Below are 25,649 nucleotides of genomic sequence, written 5' to 3'. Positions count from 1 at the left end.
CAGTCTCCGGCCCTGGGATGATCCAGCAGCACCTAAAAATCAGGAATTCCCTCTTTACTGGCATTTAATCCTTGGAGGGAAAGAGGTCTTTGCTGCAGGGCAGATTTCTCTGATTTCTCTGACTTTTGGGCCATTTTTGGTCTCCAGGGGGCCCCGAAGTCGCCGCCTCTCTGATCCTGGGGACGTTTCTCCTCAGTTTGTTGCTGATCCTTTCTGTGGCTTCTTTTTTCTACCTCAAACGAGCCAACAAACTCCCAAAGATCTTCTACAGGAGGAACAAAGGTAAAGCAACCCTTCAGAGGGGCACTGATTAATGAATTAACGCTCTTAATTGGCTGAGAGGGGGGTTTTTCCTTGAAAATTCCCCATTCCGTGGAGAAAATTCCCATTTTGTGTCAATAAATTCCCATTCCGTGGAGAAAATTCCCATTTTGTGCCAATAAATTCCCATTCCGTGGAGAAAATTCACATTTTGTGCCAATAAATTCCCATTCTGTGGAGAAAATCCCAGTTTTGTGCCAATAAATTCCCATTCTGTGGAGAAAATCCCAGTTTTGAGCTCATAAATTCTCATTTTGTGGAGAAAATTCCCATTTTGTGCCAATAAAATCCCCATTCTGTGAAGAAAATTCCAGTTTTGTGCCAATAAATTCCCATTCTGTGAAGAAAATTCCCATTTTGTGCCAATAAATTCCCATTTTGTGGAGAAAATTCCCATTTTGTGCCAATAAATTCCCATTCCGTGGAGAAAATTCCCATTTTGTGCCAATAAATTCCCATTCCGTGGAGAAAATTCCCATTTTGTGCCAATAAATTGCCATTCTGTGGAGAAAATTCCCATTTTGTGCCAATAAATTCCCATTCTGTGGAGAAAATCCCAGTTTTGAGCTCATAAATTTCCATTTTGTGAAGAAAATTCCCATTTTGTGCCAATAAATTCCCATTCTGTGGAGAAAATTCCCATTTTTTGCAAATAAATTGCCATTCTGTGGAGAAAATTCCCATTTTTTGCAAATAAATTGCCATTCTGTGGAGGAAATTCCCATTTTGTATGGAGAAAATTCCAGTTCTGAGCTCATAAATTCCCATTTTGTGCAGAAAATTCCCATTTTGTGCCAATAAATTCCCATTCTGTGAAGAAAATTCCCATTTTGTATGGAGAAAATCCCAGTTTTGAGCTCATAAATCTCCATTTTTTGAAGAAAATTCCCATTTTGTGCCAATAAATTCCCATTCTGTGGAGAAAATTCCCATTTTGTGCCAATAAATTGCCATTCTGTGGAGAAAATTCCCATTTTGTGCCAATAAATTCCCATTCTGTGAAGAAAATTCCCATTTTGTGCCAATAAATTCCCATTCTGTGGAGAAAATTCCCATTTTGTGCCAATAAATTCCCATTCTGTGGAGAAAATCCCAGTTTTGAGCTCATAAATTCTCATTTTGTGGAGAAAATTCCCATTTTGTGCCAATAAATCCCCATTCTGTGTAGAAAATTCCAGTTTTGTGCCAATAAATTCCCATTCTGTGAAGAAAATTCCCATTTTGTGCCAATAAATTCCCATTTTGTGGAGAAAATTCCCATTTTGTGCCAATAAATTCCCATTCTGTGGAGAAAATTCCCATTTTGTGCCAATAAATTCCCATTTTGTGGAGAAAATTCCAGTTTTGAGCTCATAAATCTCCATTTTGTGAAGAAAATTCCCATTTTGTGCCAATAAATTCCCATTCTGTGGAGAAAACCCCAGTTCTGAGCTCATAAGTTCTCATTCTGTGGAGAAAATTGCCAATTTTGTGGAGCAAATTCCCCATTTTGTGCCAATAAATTCTCCAGTCCTGAGAGCCCTACCCCCAATGAATTCTCCAAATGGGATTTTTGAATATTTTGGTTGGATTTTTGAGACAAAATTCCTTTTTTTAACAAGACAATGATTCCCCCCATGGCTGTATTTTTGGAAAATGAACAATCCCAGTCTTCAAATTAATTAAAATCATGTTAATGAATCTTTTTTTTCTTTCTCTTTTAGCATCTGTTCTCCAGCCCAGTGAAACAGTGAGTGAATTCTGCTTTTATAGGAACATTAAACAAACAAGAATTTCCATTTTAATTAACAATCATTTCCATTTTAATTAACTAAATTGGGATCAATTAAGCAAGTCCTTAATTGATGATTGAGACTGAAATAAAATTAAAGATATTTTGGTGGTTTTTGGATCCAAACTGGGACAAAAATGGAAAAACTGAGGGTTTTTTCCAAGAAGAAACTCTGTACACACTAAAAATTACAGGAATCCTAAAAAATTCCTAGATTTTTTTAAGGAAAAACTGTTCAAAAGTGCTTTTTTGGCATGAATATTACAGGAATTGTAAAAAATTCCTGGTTTTTTTGAGGAAAAACTGTTAAAAATTGGGGTTTTTGACATTATCCTTCTGTTCCACAGGCATCCATGATCCCTCCTCCAGCTCCTTCAGGTGAGGAAATTTCCCCTGGAATGTGCTAAAAATAAACAGAAAATCCCAAAAGTTCTGGGGCTGAGGAACAGAAACCCAATCTGACAGGATTTGTTCCTTTAATTCGTGGTGGGAAATCCATTTTGGGGTTGGGGTTGGGGTTGGGGTTGGGTCTTGTGGATTTATTTGGGGTTTTGGGGTTGAGTTTTTTGGGTTTGAGGGTTGGAGGTTCAGTTTTGGGGTTTTGGTTGGGTTTTGTGGGTTTTAGTTTGGGATTTAATTTTGGGTTTTTGGTTGGGTTTTGTGGGTTTAGTTTGGGTTTTGGGGTTTAATTTTGGGTTTTTGGTTGAGTTTTGTGGGTTTAGTTTGGGTTTGGGGTTTAATTTTGGGGTTTTGGTTGGGTTTTGTGGGTTTAGTTTGGGTTTGGGGGTTCAATTTTGGGTTTTTGGTTGGGTTTTGTGGGTTTAGTTTGGGTTTGGGGGTTCAATTTTGGGGTTTTGGTTGAGTTTTGTGGGTTTAGTTTGGGTTTGGTGTTTAATTTTGGGTTTTTGGTTGGGTTTTGTGGGTTTGGTTTGGGTTTGGGGTTTAATTTTGGGTTTTTAGTTGGGTTTTGTGGGTTTGGTTTGGGTTTGGGGTTTAATTTTGGGATTTTGGTTGAATTTTGTGGGTTTTAGTTTGGGTTTGGGGGTTCAGTTTTGGGTTTTGTTTGAATTTTGTGGGTTTAGTTTGGGTTTGGTGTTTAATTTCTGGTTTTTGGTTGGGTTTTGTGGGTTTAGTTTGGGTTTGGGGGTTCAATTTTGGGGTTTTGGTTGGGTTTTGTGGGTTTAGTTTGGGTTTTGGGTTTAATTTTGGGTTTTTGGTTGGGTTTTGTGGGTTTAGTTTGGGTTTGGGGTTTAATTTTGGGTTTTGGTTGGGTTTTGTGGGTTTAGTTTGGGTTTGGGGTTTAATTTTGGGTTTTTGGTTGAATTTTGTGGGTTTTAGTTTGGGTTTTGGGTTTAATTTCTGGTTTTTGGTTGAGTTTTGTGGGTTTAGTTTGGGTTTGGGGTTTAATTTTGGGTTTTTGGTTGGGTTTTGTGGGTTTGGTTTGGGTTTGGGGGTTTAATTTTGGGTTTTAGTTGAGTTTTGTGGGTTTAGTTTGGGTTTGGGGGTATAATTTTGGGTTTTTGGTTGGGTTTTGTGGGTTTAGTTTGGGTTTGGGGTTTAATTTTGGGTTTTTGGTTGGGTTTTGTGGGTTTGGTTTGGGTTTGGGGGTTCAATTTTGGGTTTTTGGTTGAGTTTTGTGGGTTTGGTTTGGGTTTGGGGGTTTAATTTTGGGTTTTAGTTGAGTTTTGTGGGTTTAGTTTGGGTTTGGGGTTCTATTTTGGGTTTTTGGTTGAATTTTGTGGGTTTAGTTTTGGTTTTGGGGTTTAATTTTGGGGTTTTGGTCGGGTTTTGTGGGTTTAGTTTGGGTTTGGGGGTTCAATTTTGGGGTTTTGGTTGAGTTTTGTGGGTTTAGTTTGGGTTTGGGGTTTAATTTTGGGTTTTTGGTTGAGTTTTGTGGGTTTTAGTTTTGGTTTTGGGGTTTAATTTTGGGTTTTTGGTTGAGTTTTGTGGGTTTGGTTTGGTTTTGGGGTTCAATTTTGGGTTTTTGGTTGGGTTTTGTGGGTTTAGTTTGGGTTTGGGGGTATAATTTTGGGGTTTTGGTTGGGTTTTGTGGGTTTGGTTTGGGTTTGGGGTTTAATTTTGGGTTTTTGGTTGGGTTTTGTGAGTTTTAGTTTGGGTTTGGAGGTTTAATTTTGGGTTTTTGGTTGGGTTTTGTGAGTTTTAGTTTGGGTTTGGGGTTTAATTTTGGGTTTTTGGTTGAGTTTTGTGGGTTTAGTTTGGGTTTGGGGTTTAATTTTGGGTTTTGGTTGGGTTTTGTGGGTTTGGTTTGGGTTTGGGGTTTAATTTTGGTTTTTGGTTGGGTTTTGTGGGTTTTAGTTTGGGTTTGGAGGTTTAATTTTGGGGTTTTGGTTGGGTTTTGTGGGTTTAGTTTGGGTTTGGGGTTTAATTTTGGGTTTTTGGTTGGGTTTTGTGGGTTTAGTTTGGGTTTGGAGGTTTAATTTTGGGGTTTTGGTTGGGTTTTGTGGGTTTAGTTTGGGTTTGGGGTTTAATTTTGGGTTTTTGGTTGGGTTTTGTGGGTTTAGTTTGGGTTTGGGGGTTTAATTTTGGGGTTTTGGTTGGGTTTTGTGGGTTTAGTTTGGGTTTTGGGGTTTAATTTTGGGGTTTTGGTTGGGTTTTGTGGGTTTAGTTTGGGTTTGGGGGTTTAATTTTGGGGTTTTGGTTGAATTTTGTGGGTTTAGTTTGGGTTTGGGGTTTAATTTTGGGTTTTTGGTTGAGTTTTGTGGGTTTAGTTTGGGTTTGGGGTTTAATTTTGGGTTTTTGGTTGGGTTTTGTGGGTTTAGTTTGGGTTTGGGGTTTAATTTTGGGGTTTTTGGTTGGGTTTTGTGGGTTTAGTTTGGGTTTGGGGGTTCAGTTTTGGGTTTTTGGTTGGGTTTTGTGGGTTTAGTTTGGGTTTGGGTTCTATTTTGGGTTTTTGGTTGGGTTTTGTGGGTTTAGTTTGGGTTTGGGTTCTATTTTGGGTTTTTGGTTGGGTTTTGTGGGTTTAGTTTGGGTTTGGGGGTTTAATTTTGGGTTTTAGTTGAGTTTTGTGGGTTTAGTTTGGGTTTGGAGGTTTAATTTTGGGGTTTTGGTTGGGTTTTGTGTGTTTAGTTTGGGTTTGGGGTTTAATTTAGGGTTTTTAGTTGGGTTTTGTGGGTTTAGTTTGGGTTTTGGGGTTTAATTTTGGGGTTTTGGTTGAGTTTTGTGGGTTTTAGTTTTGGTTTTGGGGTTTAATTTTGGGGTTTTGGTTGAGTTTTGTGGGTTTAGTTTGGGTTTGGGGTTCAATTTTGGGTTTTGGTTGGGTTTTGTGGGTTTAGTTTGGGTTTGAGGTTCTATTTTGGGTTTTTGGTTGGGTTTTGTGGGTTTAGTTTGGGTTTTGGGGTTTAATTTTGGGTTTTTGGTTGAGTTTTGTGGGCTTGGTTTGGGTTTGGGGGTTCAGTTTTGGGTTTTTGGTTGGGTTTTGTGGGTTTAGTTTGGGTTTGGGGGTTCAATTTTGGGTTTTTAGTTGGGTTTTGTGGGTTTAGTTTGGGTTTTGGGGTTTAATTTTGGGTTTTTGGTTGAGTTTTGTGGGCTTGGTTTGGGTTTGGGGTTTAATTTTGGGTTTTTGGTTGGGTTTTGTGGGTTTGGTTTGGGGGGTTGAGTTTTGGGGCTTTAGGCTTGGTTTTGTGGTTGAGTTTTAGGTTTGGGTTTAGTGGGGTTAAAAAACACAAAACCCAACCCCAAACCCCCAAATCCCAACCCCAAACCCTCCTGCACCTCAGTCCCACATCCCACCTCCCTCTCCCTTTGGGAATTCCCTCTGGTTCCCCATTCCCAGGGATTTTTTTGGGATGTTTTGTCCCGGCAGTGCGGAAGCCGCACTAAAACACAAAACCCAACCCCAAACCCACAAAACTCAACCCCAACCCCAAATCCCAAACCAGAACTCAACCCCAAACCCTCCTGCACCTCAATCCCCACATCCCACCCCCCTGTACCTCTGGGAATTCCCTCTGGTTCCCCATTCCCAGGGGTTTTTGGAATGTTTTGTCCCGGCAGTGCGGAAGCCGCGCTAAAACCCAAACCGAACCCCAACCCTAAACTGCCAAAACCCAACCCCAAACCCAAATCCCAAACCAGAACCGAACCCCAAACCCCGCTGCACCTCAATCCCCACATCCCACCCCCTCTCCCTCTGGGAATTCCCTCTGGTTCCCCATTCCCAGGGGTTTCAGGGCCGTTTTGTCCCGGCAGTGCGGAAGCCGCGCTAAAACCCAAACCGAACCCCAACCCTAAATCGCCAAAACCCAACCCCAACCCCAAATCCCAAACCAGAACCGAACCCCAAACCCTGCTGGGCCTCAATCCCCACATCCCACCCCGTCTCCCTCTGGGAATTCCCTCTGGTTCCCCATTCCCAGGGGTTTTTGGAATATTTTGTCCCGGCAGTGCGGAAGCCGCGCTCAAATCCCAACCTACAAAACCCAACCCCAAACCCCCAAATCCCAACCCCAAACCCCGCTGCACCTCAATCCCCACATCCCACCCCTTTCTCCCTCTGGGAATTCCCTCTGGTTCCCCATTCCCAGGGGTTTTTTTGGAATGTTTTGTCCCGGCAGTGCGGAAGCCGCGCTAAAACCCAAACCGAACCCCAACCCTAAATCGCCAAAACCCAAATCCCAACTCCAAACCCTCCTGCACCTCAATCCCCACATCCCACCCCCTGTCCCTGTGGGAATTCCCTCTGGTTCCCCATTCCCAGGCCTTTCAGGGCCGTTTTGTCCCGGCAGTGCGGAAGCCGCGCTACGTCCGCCGCGAGCGCTCGCTGGGCGCGCCCGGCCCCGGCCCCGCCGCCAGCCGGGTCAGCAACGTCTGAGCGCGAGCCCGGAGCGTCCCCGGGCAGCCCGGGAGCTGCTGATCCCACGGGAATCCCGAAGGGTTGGTGCCACTCTCACCCCCAGCGCCGCCCGGGGACCTCGGGGGGCTCTGGAGGCTCCTGGTGCTGCTCCGGGGGTTCCTGCCGGAGGATGGGGGAATTCCTCAGGGATTCCGGGGAGTTTGGGTGTTGGGGGAGAATTCCTGAGGGATTTGGGGGATTTCTCCTGTTTGGGGAGAATTCCTGAGGGATTTGGGGGATTTTCCCTGTTTGGAGAGAATTCCTGAGGGATTTGGGGGATTTCTCCTGTTTGGGGAGAATTCCTGAGGGATTTGGGGGATTTCTCCTGTTTGGGGAGAATTCCTGAGGGATTTGGGGACTCGTGGAGAGAATCCTTTGGGAATTTGGGGGACTTTCCCTGTTTGGAGAGAATCCTTTGGGAATTTGGGGGATTTTCCCTGTTTGGAGAGAATCCTTAAGGAATTTGGGGGATTTCTCCTGTTTGGGGAGAATTCCTGAGGGAATTCCTCAGGGATTCCGGGGAGTTTGGGTGTTGGGGGAGAATTCCTGAGGGATTTGGGGGATTTCTCCTGTTTGGGGAGAATTCCTGAGGGATTTGGGGGATTTCTCCTGTTTGGGGAGAATTCCTGAGGGATTTGGGGACTCGTGGAGAGAATCCTTAAGGAATTTGGGGGATTTTTCCCTGTTTGGAGAGAATCCTTTGGGAATTTGGGGGATTTTCCCTCTTTGGAGAGAATCCTTTGGGAATTTGGGGGATTTTCCCTGTTTGGAGCAAATCCTTTGGGAATTTGGGGGATTTTCCCTGTTTGGAGAGAATCCTTTGGGAATTTGGGGGATTTTCCCTGTTTGGAGAGAATCCTTTGGGAATTTGGGGGATTTTCCCTGTTTGGAGAGAATCCTTTGGGAATTTGGGGGATTTTCCCTGTTTGGAGAGAATCCTTTGGGAATTTGGGGACTTTCCTTGGGATGTGACCCCAAACTGGAGCCCCCAGAATCCTTTGGGATTTGGGATGTGGATCCATTCCGGGCTGGACACTTGGCAAAGGGATCCTCTCAAGTGCCACTGCTTTAACCTGGGACAGCAATTAATTATGCTAATTAATTATGCTAACTAACCATGCTAATTAATTATGACAATAATTAAGATGCAGAATCCTTTGGAAGCAAATCCCAGATCCCACTGGGAGCATTTCCCCGCTCTCCTGCTGCTCAATCCAGGCCTGATCCCAAATCTTGGGATATTTTTGGGAATTTTTCCAGCTCAGTCCTTGGGTTCAGTGTTCTCCAAGGGATAACCCGTTCCTGGATTTGGGAATTCCTGCTTTTGGGGCACTCAGGGATTTTTGGGATGAGCCTCAGGGATCGGGACAACTCCTGCCAGTGGGAAAATGGGATTGTGGGTGTGGGAAATCCCTGGAATCGGAGCTCCAGAGGCATTCCCCAATCCCAGCCTCAGCCTCTCCCATGGATCTCATTCCTGATGGGGAAATTTGGGATTGTGGGTGTGGGAAAATGGGATTGTGGGTGTGGGAAATCCCTGGAATCGGAGCTCCAGAGGCATTCCCCAATCCCAGCCTCAGCCTCTCCCATGGATCTCATTCCTGACTGAGAAATTTGGGATTGTGGGTGTGGGAAAATGGGATTGTGGGTGTGGGAAATCCCTGGAATTGGAGCTCCAGAGGCATTCCCCAATCCCAGCCTCAGCCTCTCCCATGGATCTCATTCCTGATGGGGAAATTTGGGAAGTTCCAAGAGCTGGAAAAGGATTTTTGTTCCTGGCTGGGTCTCCCTCCTGCAGCTTTTCCATCCAAGCCTGAGGGTCCTAAATCCATGGAAAAGTCCTAAATCCATCCTAAATCCATGGCAAAGTCCTAAATCCATCCTAAACCCATGGAAAAGTCCTAAATCCATGGAAAAGTCCTAAATCTGTTCTAAATCCATGGAAAAGTCCTAAATCCATCCTAAATCCATGGCAAAGTCCTAAATCCATCCTAAACCCATGGAAAAGTCCTAAATCCATGGAAAAGTCCTAAATCCATCCTAAATCCATGGCAGAGTCACTGTCACCCCCTGGAATTGCAGCTTTTCCTCCTGACTGGGCTGGATCTGGGATCCATCCCAAATCCACCCCAAATCCATCCCAAATCCACCCCAAATCCATTCCAAATCCACCCCAAATCCACCCCAAATCCACCCCAAATCCATCCCAAATCCACCCCAAATCCATCCCAAATCCATCCCAAATCCATCCCAAATCCATCCCAAATCCACCCCAAATCCACCCCAAATCCACCCCAAATCCACCCCAAATCCACCCCAAATCCATCCCAAATCCACCCCAAATCCATCCCAAATCCACCCCAAATCCATCCCAAATCCACCCCAAATCCATCCCAAATCCATCCCAAATCCACCCCAAATCCACCCCAAATCCACCCCAAATCCACCCCAAATCCATCCCAAATCCACCCCAAATCCACCCCAAATCCCTGGAATTTCTCTGTCCCCCAGGAATTCCAGCTCTGAGCTGGGAACTTTGGTTCTCCCCTTTTTTCCCAGTTTTTTTAATGGGAAAATGAGAACTCTTGGATCTGCTCCCAGCTGGAGAACCCACATTTCCCTGGGGTTCAAACCTTCCAGGAGGAGAATTTGGGATGGGAAGAAATCCAATTATCCCATGGAATAATCCCATTTTTTCTGGGAATTTTGGGGCAGCTGGATTTGCTTTTATCTCCTTAAAAACAAAGTGATTTAAGTGGAATTTTTAGGGATAAACCCCAAATCATGGACAAGCTCCTGTGCCAAAAAATTCCAAATTTTTCCTCTTTATTATGATAAATAAAATTCTTTTCCTCCTGGCCAAGGAATTCCAGTTGAAATTCCCAATTTTTTGGAGGATTTGGGAAATTCCAACTTGGAATTTTGATAATTTCCTTTTTTTTTTTTTTTTGTGCTGCTGAGATTTTTTTTCCCTTCCCAAGTAGGAAGGTTTTATCCTGGAATTCAGAATTCCTGAGGATTTTCTGCATTCCAAAGGGGGAAAAAAAAAAAGGAGGAACTATGCAAATAATTCCAAGGAGCTGGGAATTCCTGTGTGTCAATTCCTGTCCTGCTTAATTGCTGAAATTTTAATTTATTGAAGGATCAGCTCCTTTTTCTGTCTCTTCTCGTGTGGGATTTGTTTTGATTGTTGTCTAAAAATGGGATTTGTGACCTTAAAAGTGGGATTTGTGTAAACATCTAAAAATCTAATTCTGTGTGTGATTAAAATCGAGTTTTTCTCAGTGATTTTTTTACCCAGAAAATAAAAAAATCCCAAGATTTTTACCCCAAATCCTGACATTTTTACCCAGAAAATGTTAAAATCCCCACATTTTTACTCATTTCTGGGGTGTGGTTCAGCTTTGTCATTGCTGGGAACTCCTGGTGGAGTTTGTGGGGTTTAGGTTTGGGGTTGGGGTTGGGTTTTGTGGGTTTGGGGTTGGTTTTGTGGGGTTAGTTTGGGTTTGGGGTTGGGTTTGGGTTTTGGGGTTGGGTTTTGTGGGTTTGGGGTTGGTTTTGTGGGGTTAGTTTGGGTTTAGGGTTGGGTTTTGTGGGTTTGGGGTTGGTTTTGTGGGTTTAGTTTGGGTTTGGGGTTGGGTTTGGGTTTTGGGGTTGGGTTTTGTGGGTTTGGGTTTGGTTTTGTGGGTTTAGTTTGAGGTTGGGTTTAAGGTTGGGTTTTGTGAGTTTAGGTTTGGTTGGGGTTTAGGTTTTGTGGGTTTGGGTTTTGTGGGTTTGGGTTTGGTTTTGTGGGTTTAGTTTGGGTTTGGGGTTGGGTTTGGGTTTTGTGGGTTTGGGTTTGGTTTTGTGGGGTTTAGGTTTGGGGTTGGGTTTGGGTTTTGTGGGTTTGGGTTTTGTGGGTTTAGGTTTTGTGGGTTTGGGATTGTGCTTGAGTTTGGTGGGTTTAGATTTGGGGTTAAGGTCTGGGTTTAATTTGGGGCTTTGTGGTGCAATTTTGTGGGTTTAGTTTGATTTTACGGGGTTAGTTTTGGGGTTGGGGTTGAGCTTTGTGGGGTTAGTTTGGGGTTGGGGTTGAGCTTTGTGGGGTTTGGGTTTGAGCTTTGTGGGGTTAGTTTGGAGTTGAGCTTTGTGGGGTTTGGGTTTGAGCTTTGTGGGGTTAGTTTGGGGTTGGGGTTGAGCTTTGGTTCTGTGGGTTTAATTTGGAGTTTTCTGGGTTTCTCCTTCCTTTCCACCCTCAAATTCCCTTCCCCACGTGCTGCTTTGGGTTGAGAACAATAAAATTGAACTTTAAACTCGGTTTTAACCCCCCAAGATTTCCTGCGTTTGTATCTTTGTAAACTGTGCCAAAATAAAGAGATTTCAACTTTTCTTTTCTGGCTTTTCAGCTTTTTTTGGGGAGGTTGGTTAGAAAATAAAACAGGGGAAAAAACGTTGGGAAAAATCAAATGCCAAGCGTGTGCTGGCCCTCAGGGAGAGCTGAGCAGGGAAATTTCCTTGTGGAAAATCCCTGAATTCCAGAGGCTCTGGAATTGGGAGAGCTTTAATTAGGAGCGAGCAATTAACATGGGCTTAATTAAGATGTTTACATCAAGCAGGTAAAGCCAGGCTTTAATTCCCTTTTTCCCCTCCCAATTCCCCACTGGGATTGGATTTCGGGGTCTGGGGTTGGGATTGGGGAAATTCCCACTGCAATTCCCAACTCCCCTTCCCAGTGATGTCATTGCCACTGGGGATTTTTGGCTGATTTCTTTGGAATTTCATGGATTTTCTTTGAATTCCATCGATTTCTTTTGGATTGCCTTTTAATTTCATGGATTTCTTTGGAATTTCTTTTAAATGTCACAGGTTTCTTTTGGATGTCCTTTAATTCCACAGATTTTCTTTTAATTTCATGGATTTCTTTTTAATTTCACCGATTTCTTCTGGATTTCTTTTTAATGCTACAGATTTCCTTTTAATTTCCTTTCAATTCCATGGATTTCCTTTCAATTCCATGGATTTCCTTTCAAATCCATGGATTTCCTTTCAAATCCATGGATTTCCTTTCAATTCCATGGATTTCCTTTCAATTCCATGGATTTCCTTTCAAATCCATGGATTTCCTTTCAATTTCACGGATCACTTTTGAATTTCTTTTTAACTCCATAGATTTCCCTTTAATTCCACAGATTTCCTTGAATTCCACGGATTTCTTTTTTTTAATTTGTATTTCATTTAAAGGATTTCTTGCTAATTTCATCAATTTCTTTTCATTTCACCCCTGGAAATCGCTGGAGCTGTGGCCACTGGGGGGAGTCGAAGGCAAAGAGAGTCCAGAGAAGGGAGCTCAATCCTCCAGTAATTCCCAGGAACAGGTGAATCTTCCTGGAGCTGCTCATCCTCTGGAATTCCTGGGAAAAACCAATTTCTTTATTGCCTCTGGCTCAGCAAATCCCGGGGTTTTGCCTCTGGCTCAGCAAATCCCAGGATTTGGCCTCTGGCTCAGCAATCCCAGGATTTGGCCTCTGGCTTAGCAATCCCAGGATTTTGTCTCTGGCTCAGCAAATCCTGGGATTTTGCCTCTGGCTCAGCAATCCCTGGGATTTTGTCTCTGGCTCAGCAATCCCAGGATTTTGCCTCTGGCTCAGCAATCCCAGGATTTGGCCTCTGGCTCAGCAATCCCAGGATTTGGCCTCTGGCTCAGCAATCCCAGGATTTTGCCTCTGGCTCAGCAATCCTGGGATTTTGCCTCTGGCTCAGCAATCCCAGGATTTGGCCTCTGGCTCAGCAATCCCAGGATTTGGCCTCTGGCTCAGCAATCCCAGGATTTGGCCTCTGGCTCTGCAATCCTGGGATTTTGCCTTTGGCTCAGCAATCCCAGGATTTTGTCTCTGGCTCAGCAATCCCAGGATTTTGCCTCTGGCTCAGCAATCCCAGGATTCTGATTCTGGCTCAGCAATCCCAGGATTTTGCCTCTGGCTCAGCAATCCCAGGATTTTGCCTCTGGCTCAGCAATCCCAGGATTTTGCCTTTGGCTCAGCAATCCCAGGATTTTGCCTCTGGCTCAGCAATCCCAGGATTCTGACTCTGGCTCAGCAATCCCAGGATTTTGCCTCTGGCTCAGCAATCCCAGGATTCTGACTCTGGCTCAGCAATCCCAGGATTCTGACTCTGGCTCAGCAATCCCAGGATTTTGAGTCTGGCTCAGCAATCCCAGGATTCTGACTCTGGCTCAGCAATCCCAGGATTCTGACTCTGGCTCAGCAATCCCAGGATTTTGTCTCTGGCTCAGCAATCCCAGGATTCTGACTCTGGCTCAGCAATCCCAGGATTTTGCCTCTGGCTCAGCAATCCCAGGATTCTGACTCTGGCTCAGCAATCCCAGGATTTTGTCTCTGGCTCAGCAATCCCAGGATTTGGCCTCTGGCTCAGCAATCCCAGGATTTTGTCTCTGGCTCAGCAATCCCAGGATTCTGACTCTGGCTCAGCAATCCCAGGATTTTGTCTCTGGCTCAGCAATCCCAGGATTTTGCCTTTGGCTCAGCAATCCCAGGATTTTGCCTCTGGCTCTGCAATCCTGGGATCCTGGCCCAGGGCATGGAGCTTTTCCCGCGCTTTTCCCGGGAATCCTCTGGAGCTGCTCATCCCTGGAAAAACCCAGTTCGTTAATTGCTGCTGCCAGGCCGGGCTTTAATGAGCCGAGCCCGAGCTCTGCTATCTTATCTGGGCCTGATAAGCACCAAACGTTCCCGGGCGTTGCCAGAAATCCAATAAAAAATATCCAATTTTATGGGTCCTGATGAAAAGCTGGGCTCTGCTGGGGCTGTTTGCTTGGCCAGGATAAATCCAGCTCCAAAAAAAAATCCTGGCGGAAGAAAAACATTTCCCCAAGGCTTAAAAAACCTTTAAAAATATCTTTAATTTATCACAAAACTCTGAGTAAATGTTAAGAGTGGTGATAATTCGTATTTTGAGGGGATAGTTCCCTTTTTCTCTGGAATATCCTGATTATTATTATTAATTTTTTTATTACTCTATTATTATTATGATCAATACTCCATTTTTCTCTAAAATATCCTGATTATTATTGTTATTAAATTCAATTTATTATTCCAACATTGTTATTATCATTATTACATTTTCTTTATTATTATTCCTTATTTATTAGTAGTATTCTTCCCTTTTTCTCTGGAATATGCTGCTGATTATTATTATTATTATTCTATATTATTATTATTATTATTATTATTATTATTATTATTATTATTATTATCAATATTATCATTATTATTATAAATATTATCATTATTATCATTATTCCCTTTTTCTCTGGAATACCCTTATTTATTCTCTATTCCCAGTTCATTACTGAGGACAGACACTTCCAGCTTGGTGAATTCCACGTTCACCATGGCGAGTATATAAAATAAAAATAACACAACAGTAAAACTGACAAGAAAACGTGGAATTTTTGCTGTTTCCTCACCATGTCCAAGGCTTTTTTTCCAGCTGTTTTTCCTGCTCCAACGACCCAGAGGCAATTAAAAAAGTCGGTTTTAATGAAGCTTTAATTGTGCAGGTGCTCGGCAGCTCCCAGGATGGAAAAGGGCAGGTGCTGAGAGGAAAAAAAAAGAGCTAAATTTGACTTTAACAAGGACAAACACCATAAAAACACCGGGATATCTGTGGTGGGGCTCAGCTGGCACTGCCAGCAAAAAATAAAGGAGTTTTTCTACTGGGATTTGGGGTGGGAATAAACAAAATAAATCAATTTCTCATCCGGGAGTGAGCGTGAGGGTAAAAAACGGGGATGGGGCAGAAATTCTTCAAGCTTTGGGTGGGATATTTGGATTTTTGGGGGGATTTGCTTGAGGGTTCCTCACCCCGGGAGGAAAACATCCCTGAGAAACCAAAATTTTTCATGGAATTCCTCACAGGATCCTGGAAAACGCCCACAAAAATCACCCAGCTCCATTCTCCTGCTGTGCTTTGTTCCAGCTCCTTCCTCAATTTCCTGTTCCCAGGTGGGAAAATACTGGAAAACTTCACTTTACACTGAGCTATTTCTACCTCCGTGGGTTTAAAAGTTGTTTTTTGAGATGTCTGGGTGCAGTTTGAGGTCTAATCCAAATTTTCTCACTTTTGTTGCCTTCGTCAGGGAGCTGAGGGGATTTGGGCCTTTTCCTTGGCCTGGAGTTTTTTTAATTTCCTTTATGTTTTAAGGTTTTATTCTCCCACTTTGTGAGGGGAATGTGCCCGAATTTCAACCCTTTAAGAGGTAAAAATAATAAAAATAATAGTAAATTGTTCTTTTTTCCAATTTCAATGATCACATTTGTTATTTAGTTTTATTTCAGCCCTTCTGAGGGGATTTGGGCCTTTTCCTTGGCCTGGAGTTTTTAAAATTTCTTTTGTGTTTTAAGGTTTTATTCTCCCACTTTGTGAGGAGAATGTGCCTGAATATCAACCCTTTAAGAGGTAAAAGTAATAAAAATAACAATAAATTGGTGTTTTTACCAATTTCAGTGATCATAATTGTTTAATGAGTTTCGTTTCAGCACTTCCGAGGGGATTTGGCCTTTTTCCTTTGTGTTTTAAGGGAATTCTCCCAGTTTATGTGGGGAATGTGCCTGAATTTCAACCCTCAAAGAGGTAAAAAAAATGAAAATAGCAATAAATTGTAGTTTTTACCAATTTCAGTGATCAGAATTGTTAATTAGTTTCGTTTCGGCACCTCTGAGGGGATTTGGGCCCTTTTTCTTGGCCTTGAGTTTTTAGAACTTCCTTTCTGTTTTAAGGTGAATTCTCCCCATTTGTGAGGGGAATATGTCTGAATTTCAACCCTCAAAGAGGTAAAAAGAACAGTGAATTGTTGTTTTTACCAATTTCAATGTCACGTTTGTTAATTACTTTTGTTTCGGCCCTTCTGAGGGGATTTGGGCCTTTTCCTTGGCCTGGAGTTTTTTCTATCTCCTTTATGTTTTAAGGTGATTTCTCCCAGTTTGTGAGGGGAATGTGCCTGAATTTCAACCCTCAAAGAGGTAAAAAGAATAAAAATAACAATAAATCGGTGTTTTTACCAATTTCAGTACCACAATTGTGAATTACTTTTGTTTCAGCACCTCTGAGGGGATTGCGCTGCTTCAGCCACAGGCCAGGAAAATTATTTCTATTTTAAAACCAAGCAGAAAACAAACGGAGCTCACAGGATTAAAGTTCCTGAAGATCCCCTCTCCCAGCTCTGTTATCTCCTTTTTTCCCAAGAAAATTGTTCCAATCCCTTCCACCCCTGGAAGCTGGGAAACGATGGGAAAAAAGGAGAAATTCCCCCATTTCCCCCCTCAATAAAAAACCCTCTCCCATGAAATAAATAACAAACCCAACCAAGCAGAGCCTTGAAGCATTTTCCTTGCCGGGAGCCGAAGTTAAAAATTATTCAAAGTAAAAATTCCTGGCCTGTGAAGCAGAGGCTCGGACTGTACCAGGCAAAGATTTCCACCAGCGTTCCCTGGAGATAACAGAGCAGGAAGAAATCCCAAATTCCATCGGCAGCTCCCATTCCCACCTCGTTTTCCCTCCTTTTTCTCCTTTTGGGATCAGGATTTGGCCTCTTCTCCGGGGTTTTGTTGGAGTTTAAAGGACCAAGAGATCTGGGCGCCACAAGTAAGTGTTGGACTTTATCCTCTCCTAAGGAAGGATATTTTTTTTTTCCTGAGGGATTCTTGGATTGGGATTTTTTTTTTTTTTTAGGGAATTTAGGAGCAAAATGGGTGAAAAATCCTGGATTTTGAGGTGCTGGGGGTGAATTATAACAGGGAAACTTCTTGAGGGACAAAATAGGTATTTCCCAGTTTTCTGGTGATCCCTGGAAATTCCCAGGCATGGATGCAGTTGTTTGAGAGGGAATTCCCACTGGAAAATATAAGGATAAATCACTTATTTCCCAATTTTCTGGAATCCCGGGGATGTGTTGTGGTTGTGTTGTCTGGGATCACATCTTGGGTGGTTTGTAGGGAGCTTGGAATGTCGGAATATTCCTGGATTTTCTGGGTCCCAGAGCTGGTGGAAAATCAGGGATTTCCACCTTGGTGGGAACCTGGAACAATCCCAAATCCCTTCTCTTCCTGCAGAGCCAAAAAAAAAAGTGGGAATCATTCTTAAAATGTGGTTGGAGAGAGAATTTTATTGAAATCTTGGATTTTGGGGGTGTGCTGAAAGGGCTGAAAGCCCAGGGACAAAAAATAATAATAACAATTGTTGTGAGGTCTGGCAACATTGAATATCCCTAAATTCATCCAAAAGTTCCTAAAATTATCCAGACGTTCCCTAAAATCATCCAAAGGTTCCTAAAACAATTGAGAGGTCCCTAAAATCCTCCAGAGGTCCCTAAAATCATCCAGAGATCCCTAAAATCCTCTAAAAATCCTTAAAATAATAAAAAAAATCCTCCCCAAATCTCTAAAATCACCCAAAAGTCGCTAAAATCTTCCCAAAACCCCCTAAAATCCTTTAAAAAAAATCCCTCAAATCCTCCTCACCTAGAGGTTCCCTAAAATCCTCCAAAAATCCTAAAATCATCTTGAAAATCTCTAAAATCCACCCAAAAAAAAAAAAAAATCCCTCAAATAATCCAGAGACTCCCTCAAATCCTTCCAAAAATCCCTCAATCCCCCCCAGACCCCTGAATTGGCAGTCGGGGTGCAGCCCCAAGGCTGCCCCAGTTATTCCCCATCCAGGCTGGGTTTCTCTGGGCTCTGCAGGATAAAACCCTGCAAGTTTCAAGGCTCAGGTTGGGATTTTTCCCCTCAGCCCAGGCCGGGTTTTTTTGGGCTCTGCAGGATAAAACCCTGCAAGTTTCAAGGCTCACGTTGGGTTTTTTCCCCTCAGCTCAAGCCAGGTTTCTCTGGGCTCTGCAGGATAAATCCCTGCCAGATTCGAGGCTCAGGTTGGGCTTTTTCCCCTCAACCCAGGCTGGGTTTTTTTGGGCTCTGCAGGATAAAACCCTGCAAGTTTCAAGGCTCAGGTTGGGATTTTTCCCCTCAGCCCAGGCTGGGTTTCTCTGGGCTCTGCAAGATAAAACCCTGCAAGTTTCAAGGCTCAGGCTGGGATTTTTCCCCTCAGCTCAAGCCGGATTTTTTGGGCTCTGCAGGATAAAACCCTGCAAGTTTCAAGGCTCAGGTTGGGATTTTTCCCCTCAGCCCTGGCCGGGTTTTTTTGGGCTCTGAAGGACAAAACCCTGCAAGTTTCAAGACTCACGTTGGGTTTTTTCCCCTCAGCCCAGGCTGGGTTTCTCTGGGCTCTGCAGGATAAAACCCTGCAAGTTTCAAAGCTCAGGCTGGGATTTTTCCCCTCAGCTCAAGCCGGGTTTCTCTGGGCTTTGCAGGATAAATCCCTGCCAGGTTCGAGGCTCAGGTTGGGCTTTTTCCCCTCAGCCCTGGCCGGGTTTTTTTGGGGTCTGCAGGATAAAACCCTGCCGGGCTTGAGGCTCACGTTGGGTTTTTTCCCCTCAGCCCAGGCTGGATTTTTTTGGGCTCTGCAGGATAAAACCCTGCAAGTTTCAAGGCTCACGTTGGGTTTTTTCCCCTCAGCCCAGGCCGGGTTTTTTTGGGCTCTGAAGGACAAAACCCTGCAAGTTTCAAGACTCACGTTGGGTTTTTTCCCCTCAGCCCAGGCTGGATATTTTTGGGCTCTGCAGGATAAAACCCTGCAAGTTTCAAGGCTCAGGCTGGGATTTTTCCCCTCAGCTCAAGCCGGGTTTCTCTGGGCTCTGCAGGATAAATCCCTGCCAGGTTCGAGGCTCAGGTTGGGCTTTTTCCCCTCAGCCCAAGCCGGGTTTCTCTGGGCTCTGCAGGATAAATCCCTGCCAGGTTCGAGGCTCACGTTGGGATTTTTCCCCTCAGCCCAGGCCGGGCTTCTCTGGGCTCTGCAGGATAAATCCCTGCCGGCTTTGAGGCTCAGGTTGGGGTTTTTCCCCTCAGCCCAGGCTGGGTTTCTCTGGGCTCTGAAAGATAAATCCCTGCCAGGTTCGAGGCTCAGGTTGGGCTTTTTCCCCTCAGCTCAAGCCGGGTTTCTCTGGGCTCTGCAGGATAAAACCCTGCAAGTTTCAAGGCTCACGTTGGGCTTTTTCCCCTCAGCCCAGGCTGGATATTTTTGGGCTCTGCAGGATAAAACCCTGCAAGTTTCAAGGCTCACGTTGGGCTTTTTCCCCTCAGCCGCAGCCCCGAGCGCCGCCGGAGCCGCTCCCGGAGCTCCTGAGGGAGCCGGAAAAGGCCGCGGGCTGCGGGCGCGGCGCCGGGCCCGGTTTCCATGGGATCCCTGAGGGGAAGGGGAAACCCGCGGGTTTCTCGCTTTTCTGCTCTGTTCAGGGCGAAAAAGGCAAAAAATCCGCATTTTCCTCGGTCTTCTGCTCTCTTTCAGCTGGAAAAATCCGGATTTTTCTCTATTTTTCTGCTCTGTTTCAGGGGGGAAATCCGGATTTTTCTCGGTTTTCTTCTCTGTTTCAGGGGGGAAAGGGAAAAAAATCCGGATTTTTCTCTGGTTTTCTGCTCTCTTTCGGGGGGGAAAAATTCGGATTTTTCTCTATTTTTCTGCTCTCTTTCGGGGGGAAAAAATCCGGATTTTTCTCTATTTTTCTGCTCTGTTTTGGGGGGAATATCCGGGTTTTTCTCTGGTTTTCTGCTCTGTTTCACAGGAAAAAATGGAGAAAAAAAATCCGGATTTTTCTCTATTTTTCTCCTATCTTTCAGTTGAAAAAGGGAAAAAATGCTGATTTTTCGCTATTTGTCTGCTCTGTTTCAGAAGAAAATGGAAGGAAATCCAGATTTTTCTCTATTTCTCTGCTCTTTTTCAGAGGAAGAAGGGGAAAAGGTCCAGGTTTTTCTTGGTCCGCTCTGTTTCAGAGGGGAAAATCCGAATGTTTTCTCTAATTTTCTGCTCTGTTTTGGAAGAAAATATCCGGATTTTTTTCTGCTTTTCTTCTCTGTTTCAGAGGGAAAAAAAAAAAATCCGTATTTTTCTGTTTTTCTGCTCTCTTTCAGAGGAAAATGGGGGGAAATCCAGATTTTTCTCTGTTTTTCTGCTCTCTTTCAGAGGAAAAAAAATCCAGATTTTTCTCTATTTTTCTGCTCTGTTTCCACCCCACATTCCTGACGTTCCTTTGGGAGCCTGATCCTATAAAAACCCGCTGCCACCTCCAGCACTTCCGTGGAGCTGCTGAAAATCCAGAATTTTGCCATCATTTATTAATTCCAGCCCCTGAAAATTTGGATTATTTAATGCTCTGAACACACCCTGGGGTTTTTTTTGGATAAACAAAGATGTGCCCTCATTATTCCCAAAGTTCTCCTTTCCCAGGGATATTTGGGATATGAAACACAAAGGGTTGGGGTTTTCTGTTGGTTTGGTTTTTTTTTTCCTTTTGTTTGAACTCCGTGACTCAAACTTGGGGCAAATCCAAGGCAAATAAAAGGTGCAGGCACGGAGTTAACTCCTGAATTCCTGGAATTTCGGGATGGGGAAGGAGCCAAAAATCCCTCCCAGTGTTTGGGATCAGGCCTTTTCCTGTTTTTTAGGGTTGGATCCCTGTCCAGGCTGATGGGAGCTGAAAATTCCCAATTTTTTTTGTTTTAAATCCTGCTGGGCTTGGGCAGCACCTGCTTCCCAAATTTTTCTGGGAATGCTTTTTTTGGGATGGGGCTGGAGGGTTTGGGGCTTTTTGGGATCCATCCCAAAGCCTTGTGCCAGCTCAGGAGCTGTGGGTGTGGGGTGAGAATTCCTGGGAATTTCTCGTCATTCCTGGCAATTCCTGGTCATTTCTGCCATGGAATAGAGATTTAAAGGATGGAAAAGAAGATTTGGGAATGGTTTTGGGGGGAGAATTCCTGATCATTCCTGATAATTTCTGGAAATTCCTGATTATTCCTGATCATTCCTGGGAATTCCTGATTATTCCTGATCATTCCTGGGAATTCCTGCCAGGGGATGGAATTTAAAAGGATGGAAGAGGAAATTTGGGAATGGTTTTGGGGCCTGGAGTGAGAATTCCTGGTCATTCCTGGTCATTCCTGCCAGGGGATGGAGTTGGAAAGGATGGAAGAGGAAATCTGGGAATGATTTTGGGGCCTGGAGTGAGAATTCCTGGTCATTCCTGGTAATTCCTGCCAGGGGATGGAGTTGGAAAGGATGGAAGAGGAAATCTGGGAATGGTTTTGGGGCCTGGAGTGAGAATTCCTGGTCATTCCTGGTCATTCCTGCCAGGGGATGGAGTTGGAAAGGATGGAAGAGGAAATTTGGGAATGATTTGGGCCCTGGGAAGGAGCAGCTCCACCCAGATCCAGGCTGGAAAATCTTTGGGAATGTTTAGGAAGGGGGAGATGCCGATTTCAAGGCTGAGTTCTCAAAATTCAGGAATTTTTCAATCCCCCAGCTCCATTTTCACTGAGTTTCTCTTCCTCTGCTCCATTTTCTGCCTATCCCAAAGATAAATTCTCAAAATCCCAAACTCCAAGAGGAAAAATTCCCCAACCCCTCCCGAATTCCATGATTTGAAATTTAATCATGAATTTGATCTGCCTTAAAACTCCCAGGGCAGAGAAATTCCATTTTATTCCCGATCAGAAGACCCAAACCTCCACATTTTCTTCCTTTTCCTGGGATTTTTGAACTCACCTCTGGGACGCAGCAGAAGCAATCACCGGCTCCCCTAATTAACACCTGATTTGCATAATTAAATATTAATGAGGGCAGCGCGTGGCACGAAGAAAGTGTGGCAGGTGCCAGGGATGGTTTTGTCAGGGAAAAATGTGGATTTGAATAGTTTTGCCTGGAATTCCACCTTCCTGCTGGGATTTAAAGCTTCCCTGATTTCCTTTGCAAGTGAAACGAGCTCAGGGAAATTTATTTGGGATATTCAAACAATCCTGGGAAAATAATGGGATAAATCCTCGAGGGGTTTTAAGGATAAAAGAATGAAGAAATTGGGAAATCTCTCTGGAATTCTGAGCAGTTTCCCCCTCCTGTTCCTTGTTCTTCCTTCAGAATTCCTTCAGATTCCCAGATATTTATTTGGGATATTCAGAGAATCCAGGGAAAATAATGGGATGAATCCTTGAGGTGTTTAAGGAAAAAAAAATAATGAAAAAATTGGGAAATCCCTCTGGAATTCTGAGCAGTTTCCCCCTCCTGTTCCGTGTTCTTCCTTCAGAATTCCTTCAGATTCCCAGATATTTATTTGGGATATTCAAAGAATCCAGGGAAAATAATGGGATGAATCCTCGAGGTGTTTAAGGAAAAAAAAATAATGAAAAAATTGGGAAATCCCTCTGGAATTCCGGGCAGTTTTCCCTCCCTTTCCCTGTGGTTTTCCTTTTTCCAGATCCTTCAAATTCCCAGATTTTTATTTGGGATTTTCAGACGATCCCAGGAAATCCATGGGATGAATCCTCGAGGGGTTCAAGGAAAAAGAGATTTTTAAAAAAGAGGGGAATGACAAAGGCTCTGAAATTCTGGTGGGTGTCACAGCGGGGCCGCAGTGACGTCACAGCGGTGTCACAGTGACGTCACAGCGGTGTCACAGCCTGGGGACTCTGGGGACCTGCTGACCAGTGTCACCCTGCTGTCACCCTGCTGTCACCCTGCTGTCACATCGGTGTCACATCAGTGTCACATCAGTGTCACATGGGTGTCACCCTGCTGTCACATCGGTGTCACATCAGTGTCACATTGGTGTCACCCTGCTGTCACATCGGTGTCACATGGGTGTCACATCAATGTCACATCAGTGTCACCGCGGTGTCAGAGCCGTGGCTCTCTCTCTGCAGGGTTGCCGGCCCGTGTCACCCCGGTGTCACCCCGGTGTCACCCCGGTGTCACCCCGGTGTCACCGCGGTGTCACCGCCCTGGCACTCCCGCCCAGCCCCGCCCAGATAAACCGGCTTTAAGGAGTGCCAGCGCCACCGGGAGGGGACATCGAGGCCAGGGGAGGGGACAGCACCCCCAGGGGTCCCTCCATTACACTGATCACTGCGGGGACATCCTTCCCGGAGGTCCCCAACCCCAAAAAGCGATTCTGGGGACGTTTTCCGGGGCCGTGACCTCCCTTTTGTTGTTTTTGGGCGTTTTTTTTTTTAACAGCTGAGTCACCAAGATGTCACCAGATTGTCACCTGATACTTCCTCCTGCAAAGGGCCCCGCCTGGCACTGGGGCTGTGCCACCCCAAATCCAGGAGGTGTGGGGGGAAAATTGGGGTTTGAGCCTTTCCCACCCCAAATCTGAGAGAATTCAGGGATAATTTGGGGTTTGAGCCTTTCCCACCCCAAATCCAGGAGAATTCAGGGATAAATTGGGGTTTGAGCCTTTCCCACCCCAAATCCAGGAGGATTCAGGGATAAATTGGGGTTTGAGCCTTTCCCACCCCAAATCTGAGGGAATTCAGGGATAAATTGGCGTCTGAGCCGTTCCCACCCCAAATCCAGGAGGATTCAGGGAAAATTAGGGTTTGAGCCTTTCCCACCCCAAATCTGAGAGGATTCAGGGATAATTTGGGGTTTGAGCCTTTCCCACCCCAAATCTGAGAGGATTCAGGGATAAATTGGGGTTTGAGCCTTTCCCACCCCAAATCTGAGAGGATTCAGGGATAAATTGGGGTTTGAGCCTTTCCCACCCCAAATCTGAGAGAATTCAGGGATAAATTGGGGTTTGAGCCTTTCCCACCCCAAATCTGAGAGGATTCAGGGATAATTTGGGGTTTGAGCCTTTCCCACCCCAAATCCAGGAGGATTCAGGGATAATTTGGGGTTTGAGCTTTTCCCACCCCAAATCTGAGAGGATTCAGGGAAAATTAGGGTTTGAGCCTTTCCCACCCCAAATCTGAGAGAATTCAGGGATAAATTGGGGTTTGAGCCTTTCCCACCCCAAATCCATGAGGATTCAGGGATAAATTGGGGTTTGAACTTTTCCCACCCCAAATCCAGGAGGATTCAGGGATAAATTGGGGTCTGAGCCTTTCCCACCCCAAATCCAGGAGGATTCAGGGAAAATTAGGGTTTGAGCCTTTCCCACCCCAAATCTGAGAGGATTCAGGGATAATTTGGGGTTTGAGCCTTTCCCACCCCAAACCTAAGAGAATTCAGGGATAAATTGGGGTCTGAGCCTTTCCCACCCCAAATCTGAGAGGATTCAGGGATAAATTGGGGTCTGAGCCTTTCCCACCCCAAATCTGAGAGGATTCAGGGATAATTTGGGGTTTGAGCTTTTCCCACCCCAAATCCAGGAGGATTCAGGGATAAATTGGTGTTTGAGCCTTTCCCACCCCAAATCTGAGAGGATTCAGGGATAAATTGGGGTTTGAGCCTTTCCCACCCCAAATCTGAGAGGATTCAGGGATAAATTGGGGTTTGAGCCTTTCCCACCCCAAATCCAGGAGGATTCAGGGATAAATTGGGGTCTGAGCCTTTCCCACCCCAAATCTGAGAGGATTCAGGGATAAATTGGGGTTTGAGCCTTTCCCACCCCAAATCTGAGAGGATTCATGGATAATTTGGGGTTTGAGCCTTTCCCACCCCAAATCTGAGAGAATTCAGGGATAAATTGGGGTTTGAGCCTTTCCCACCCCAAATCCAGGAGGATTCAGGGATAATTTGGGGTTTGAGCCTTTCCCACCCTAAATCTGAGAGAATTCAGGGATAATTTGGGGTTTGAGCCTTTCCCACCCCAAATCTGAGAGAATTCAGGGATAAATTGGGGTTTGAGCCTTTCCCACCCCAAATCCAGGAGGATTCAGGGATAAATTGGGGTTTGAGCCTTTCCCACCCCAAATCCAGGAGGATTCAGGGATAAATTGGGGTCTGAGCCTTTCCCACCCCAAATCTGAGAGGATTCAGGGATAATTTGGGGTCTGAGCCTTTCCCACCCCAAATCTGAGAGGATTCAGGGATAAATTGGGGTTTGAACTTTTCCCACCCCAAATCTGAGAGAATTCAGGGATAAATTGGGGTTTGAGCCTTTTCCACCCCAAATCCAGGAGGATTCAGGGATAAATTGGGGTTTGAGCCTTTCCCACCCCGAATCTGAGAGAATTCAGGGATAATTTGGGATCTGAGCCTTTCCCACCCCAAATCTGAAAGGATTCAGGGATAATTTGGGGTTTGAGCCTTTCCCACCCCAAATCCAGGAGGATTCAGGGATAAATTGGGATCTGAGCCTTTCCCACCCCAAATCTGAGAGGATTCAGGGATAAATTGGGGTCTGAGCCTTTCCCACCCCAAATCTGAGAGGATTCAGGGATAATTTGGGGTTTGAGCTTTTCCCACCCCAAATCCAGGACGATTCAGGGATAAATTGGGGTCTGAGCCTTTCCCACCCCAAATCTGAGAGAATTCAGGGATAAATTGGGGTTTGAACTTTTCCCACCCCAAATCCAGGAGGATTCAGGGATAAATTGGGGTTTGAGCCTTTCCCACCCCAAATCTGAGAGAATTCAGGGATAAATTGGGATCTGAGCCTTTCCCACCCCAAATCTGAGAGGATTCAGGGATAAATTGGGGTTTGAGCCTTTCCCACCCCAAATCTGAGAGAATTCAGGGATAATTTGGGGTTTGAGCCTTTCCCACCCCAAATCCAGGAGGATTCAGGGATAAATCCGGGTCACCATCCCAAAAAAACCCCAACCCAGAGCTCGGAGCTGCAGCTGGGAGTGGCTGCAGCAGGAAATCTGGGAATTTGCATCG

At 44.7% G+C, this 25,649-nt stretch overlaps 1 protein-coding gene and 1 long non-coding RNA gene across 8 annotated transcripts in view; one reads left to right on the top strand and one right to left on the bottom strand.

Moving 5' to 3' along the window:
- Positions 1 to 10,278, top strand: part of C23H1orf159 (chromosome 23 C1orf159 homolog) — a 29,664-nt gene extending 19,386 nt beyond the window's left edge. For 5 of the 7 annotated variants that reach the window (XM_059866646.1, XM_059866640.1, XM_059866647.1 and 2 more), the window contains 4 exons: positions 148 to 282; positions 2,025 to 2,050; positions 2,440 to 2,470; positions 6,838 to 10,278. In XM_059866646.1, the coding sequence (XP_059722629.1) occupies positions 148 to 282; positions 2,025 to 2,050; positions 2,440 to 2,470; positions 6,838 to 6,923 (278 nt within the window). In that variant the 3' untranslated portion in view covers positions 6,924 to 10,278. Of the gene's footprint in view, positions 1 to 147; positions 283 to 2,024; positions 2,051 to 2,439; positions 2,471 to 5,915; positions 5,948 to 6,106; positions 6,140 to 6,837 lie in introns of those variants that run through there. The other 2 variants (XM_059866642.1, XM_059866643.1) reach the window with 2 other exon arrangements.
- Positions 10,279 to 11,820: 1,542 nt separating this feature from the next.
- Positions 11,821 to 19,179, bottom strand: LOC132337752 (uncharacterized). Its single transcript, XR_009489265.1, has 3 exons — positions 19,116 to 19,179; positions 14,410 to 14,538; positions 11,821 to 12,334 (listed from the first exon to the last, which is right to left on the bottom strand). It is a non-coding gene; the product is annotated as an uncharacterized LOC132337752 (long non-coding RNA).
- Between the last annotated feature and the right edge of the window lie 6,470 nt (positions 19,180 to 25,649).

Source organism: Haemorhous mexicanus, chromosome 23 (assembly GCF_027477595.1).
Source record: "Haemorhous mexicanus isolate bHaeMex1 chromosome 23, bHaeMex1.pri, whole genome shotgun sequence".
Taxonomy (NCBI): Eukaryota; Metazoa; Chordata; class Aves; order Passeriformes; family Fringillidae; genus Haemorhous; species Haemorhous mexicanus.
The sequence above is the reverse complement of the archived record's forward strand: the minus strand, read 5'-3'. Positions and strand labels throughout refer to the sequence as shown.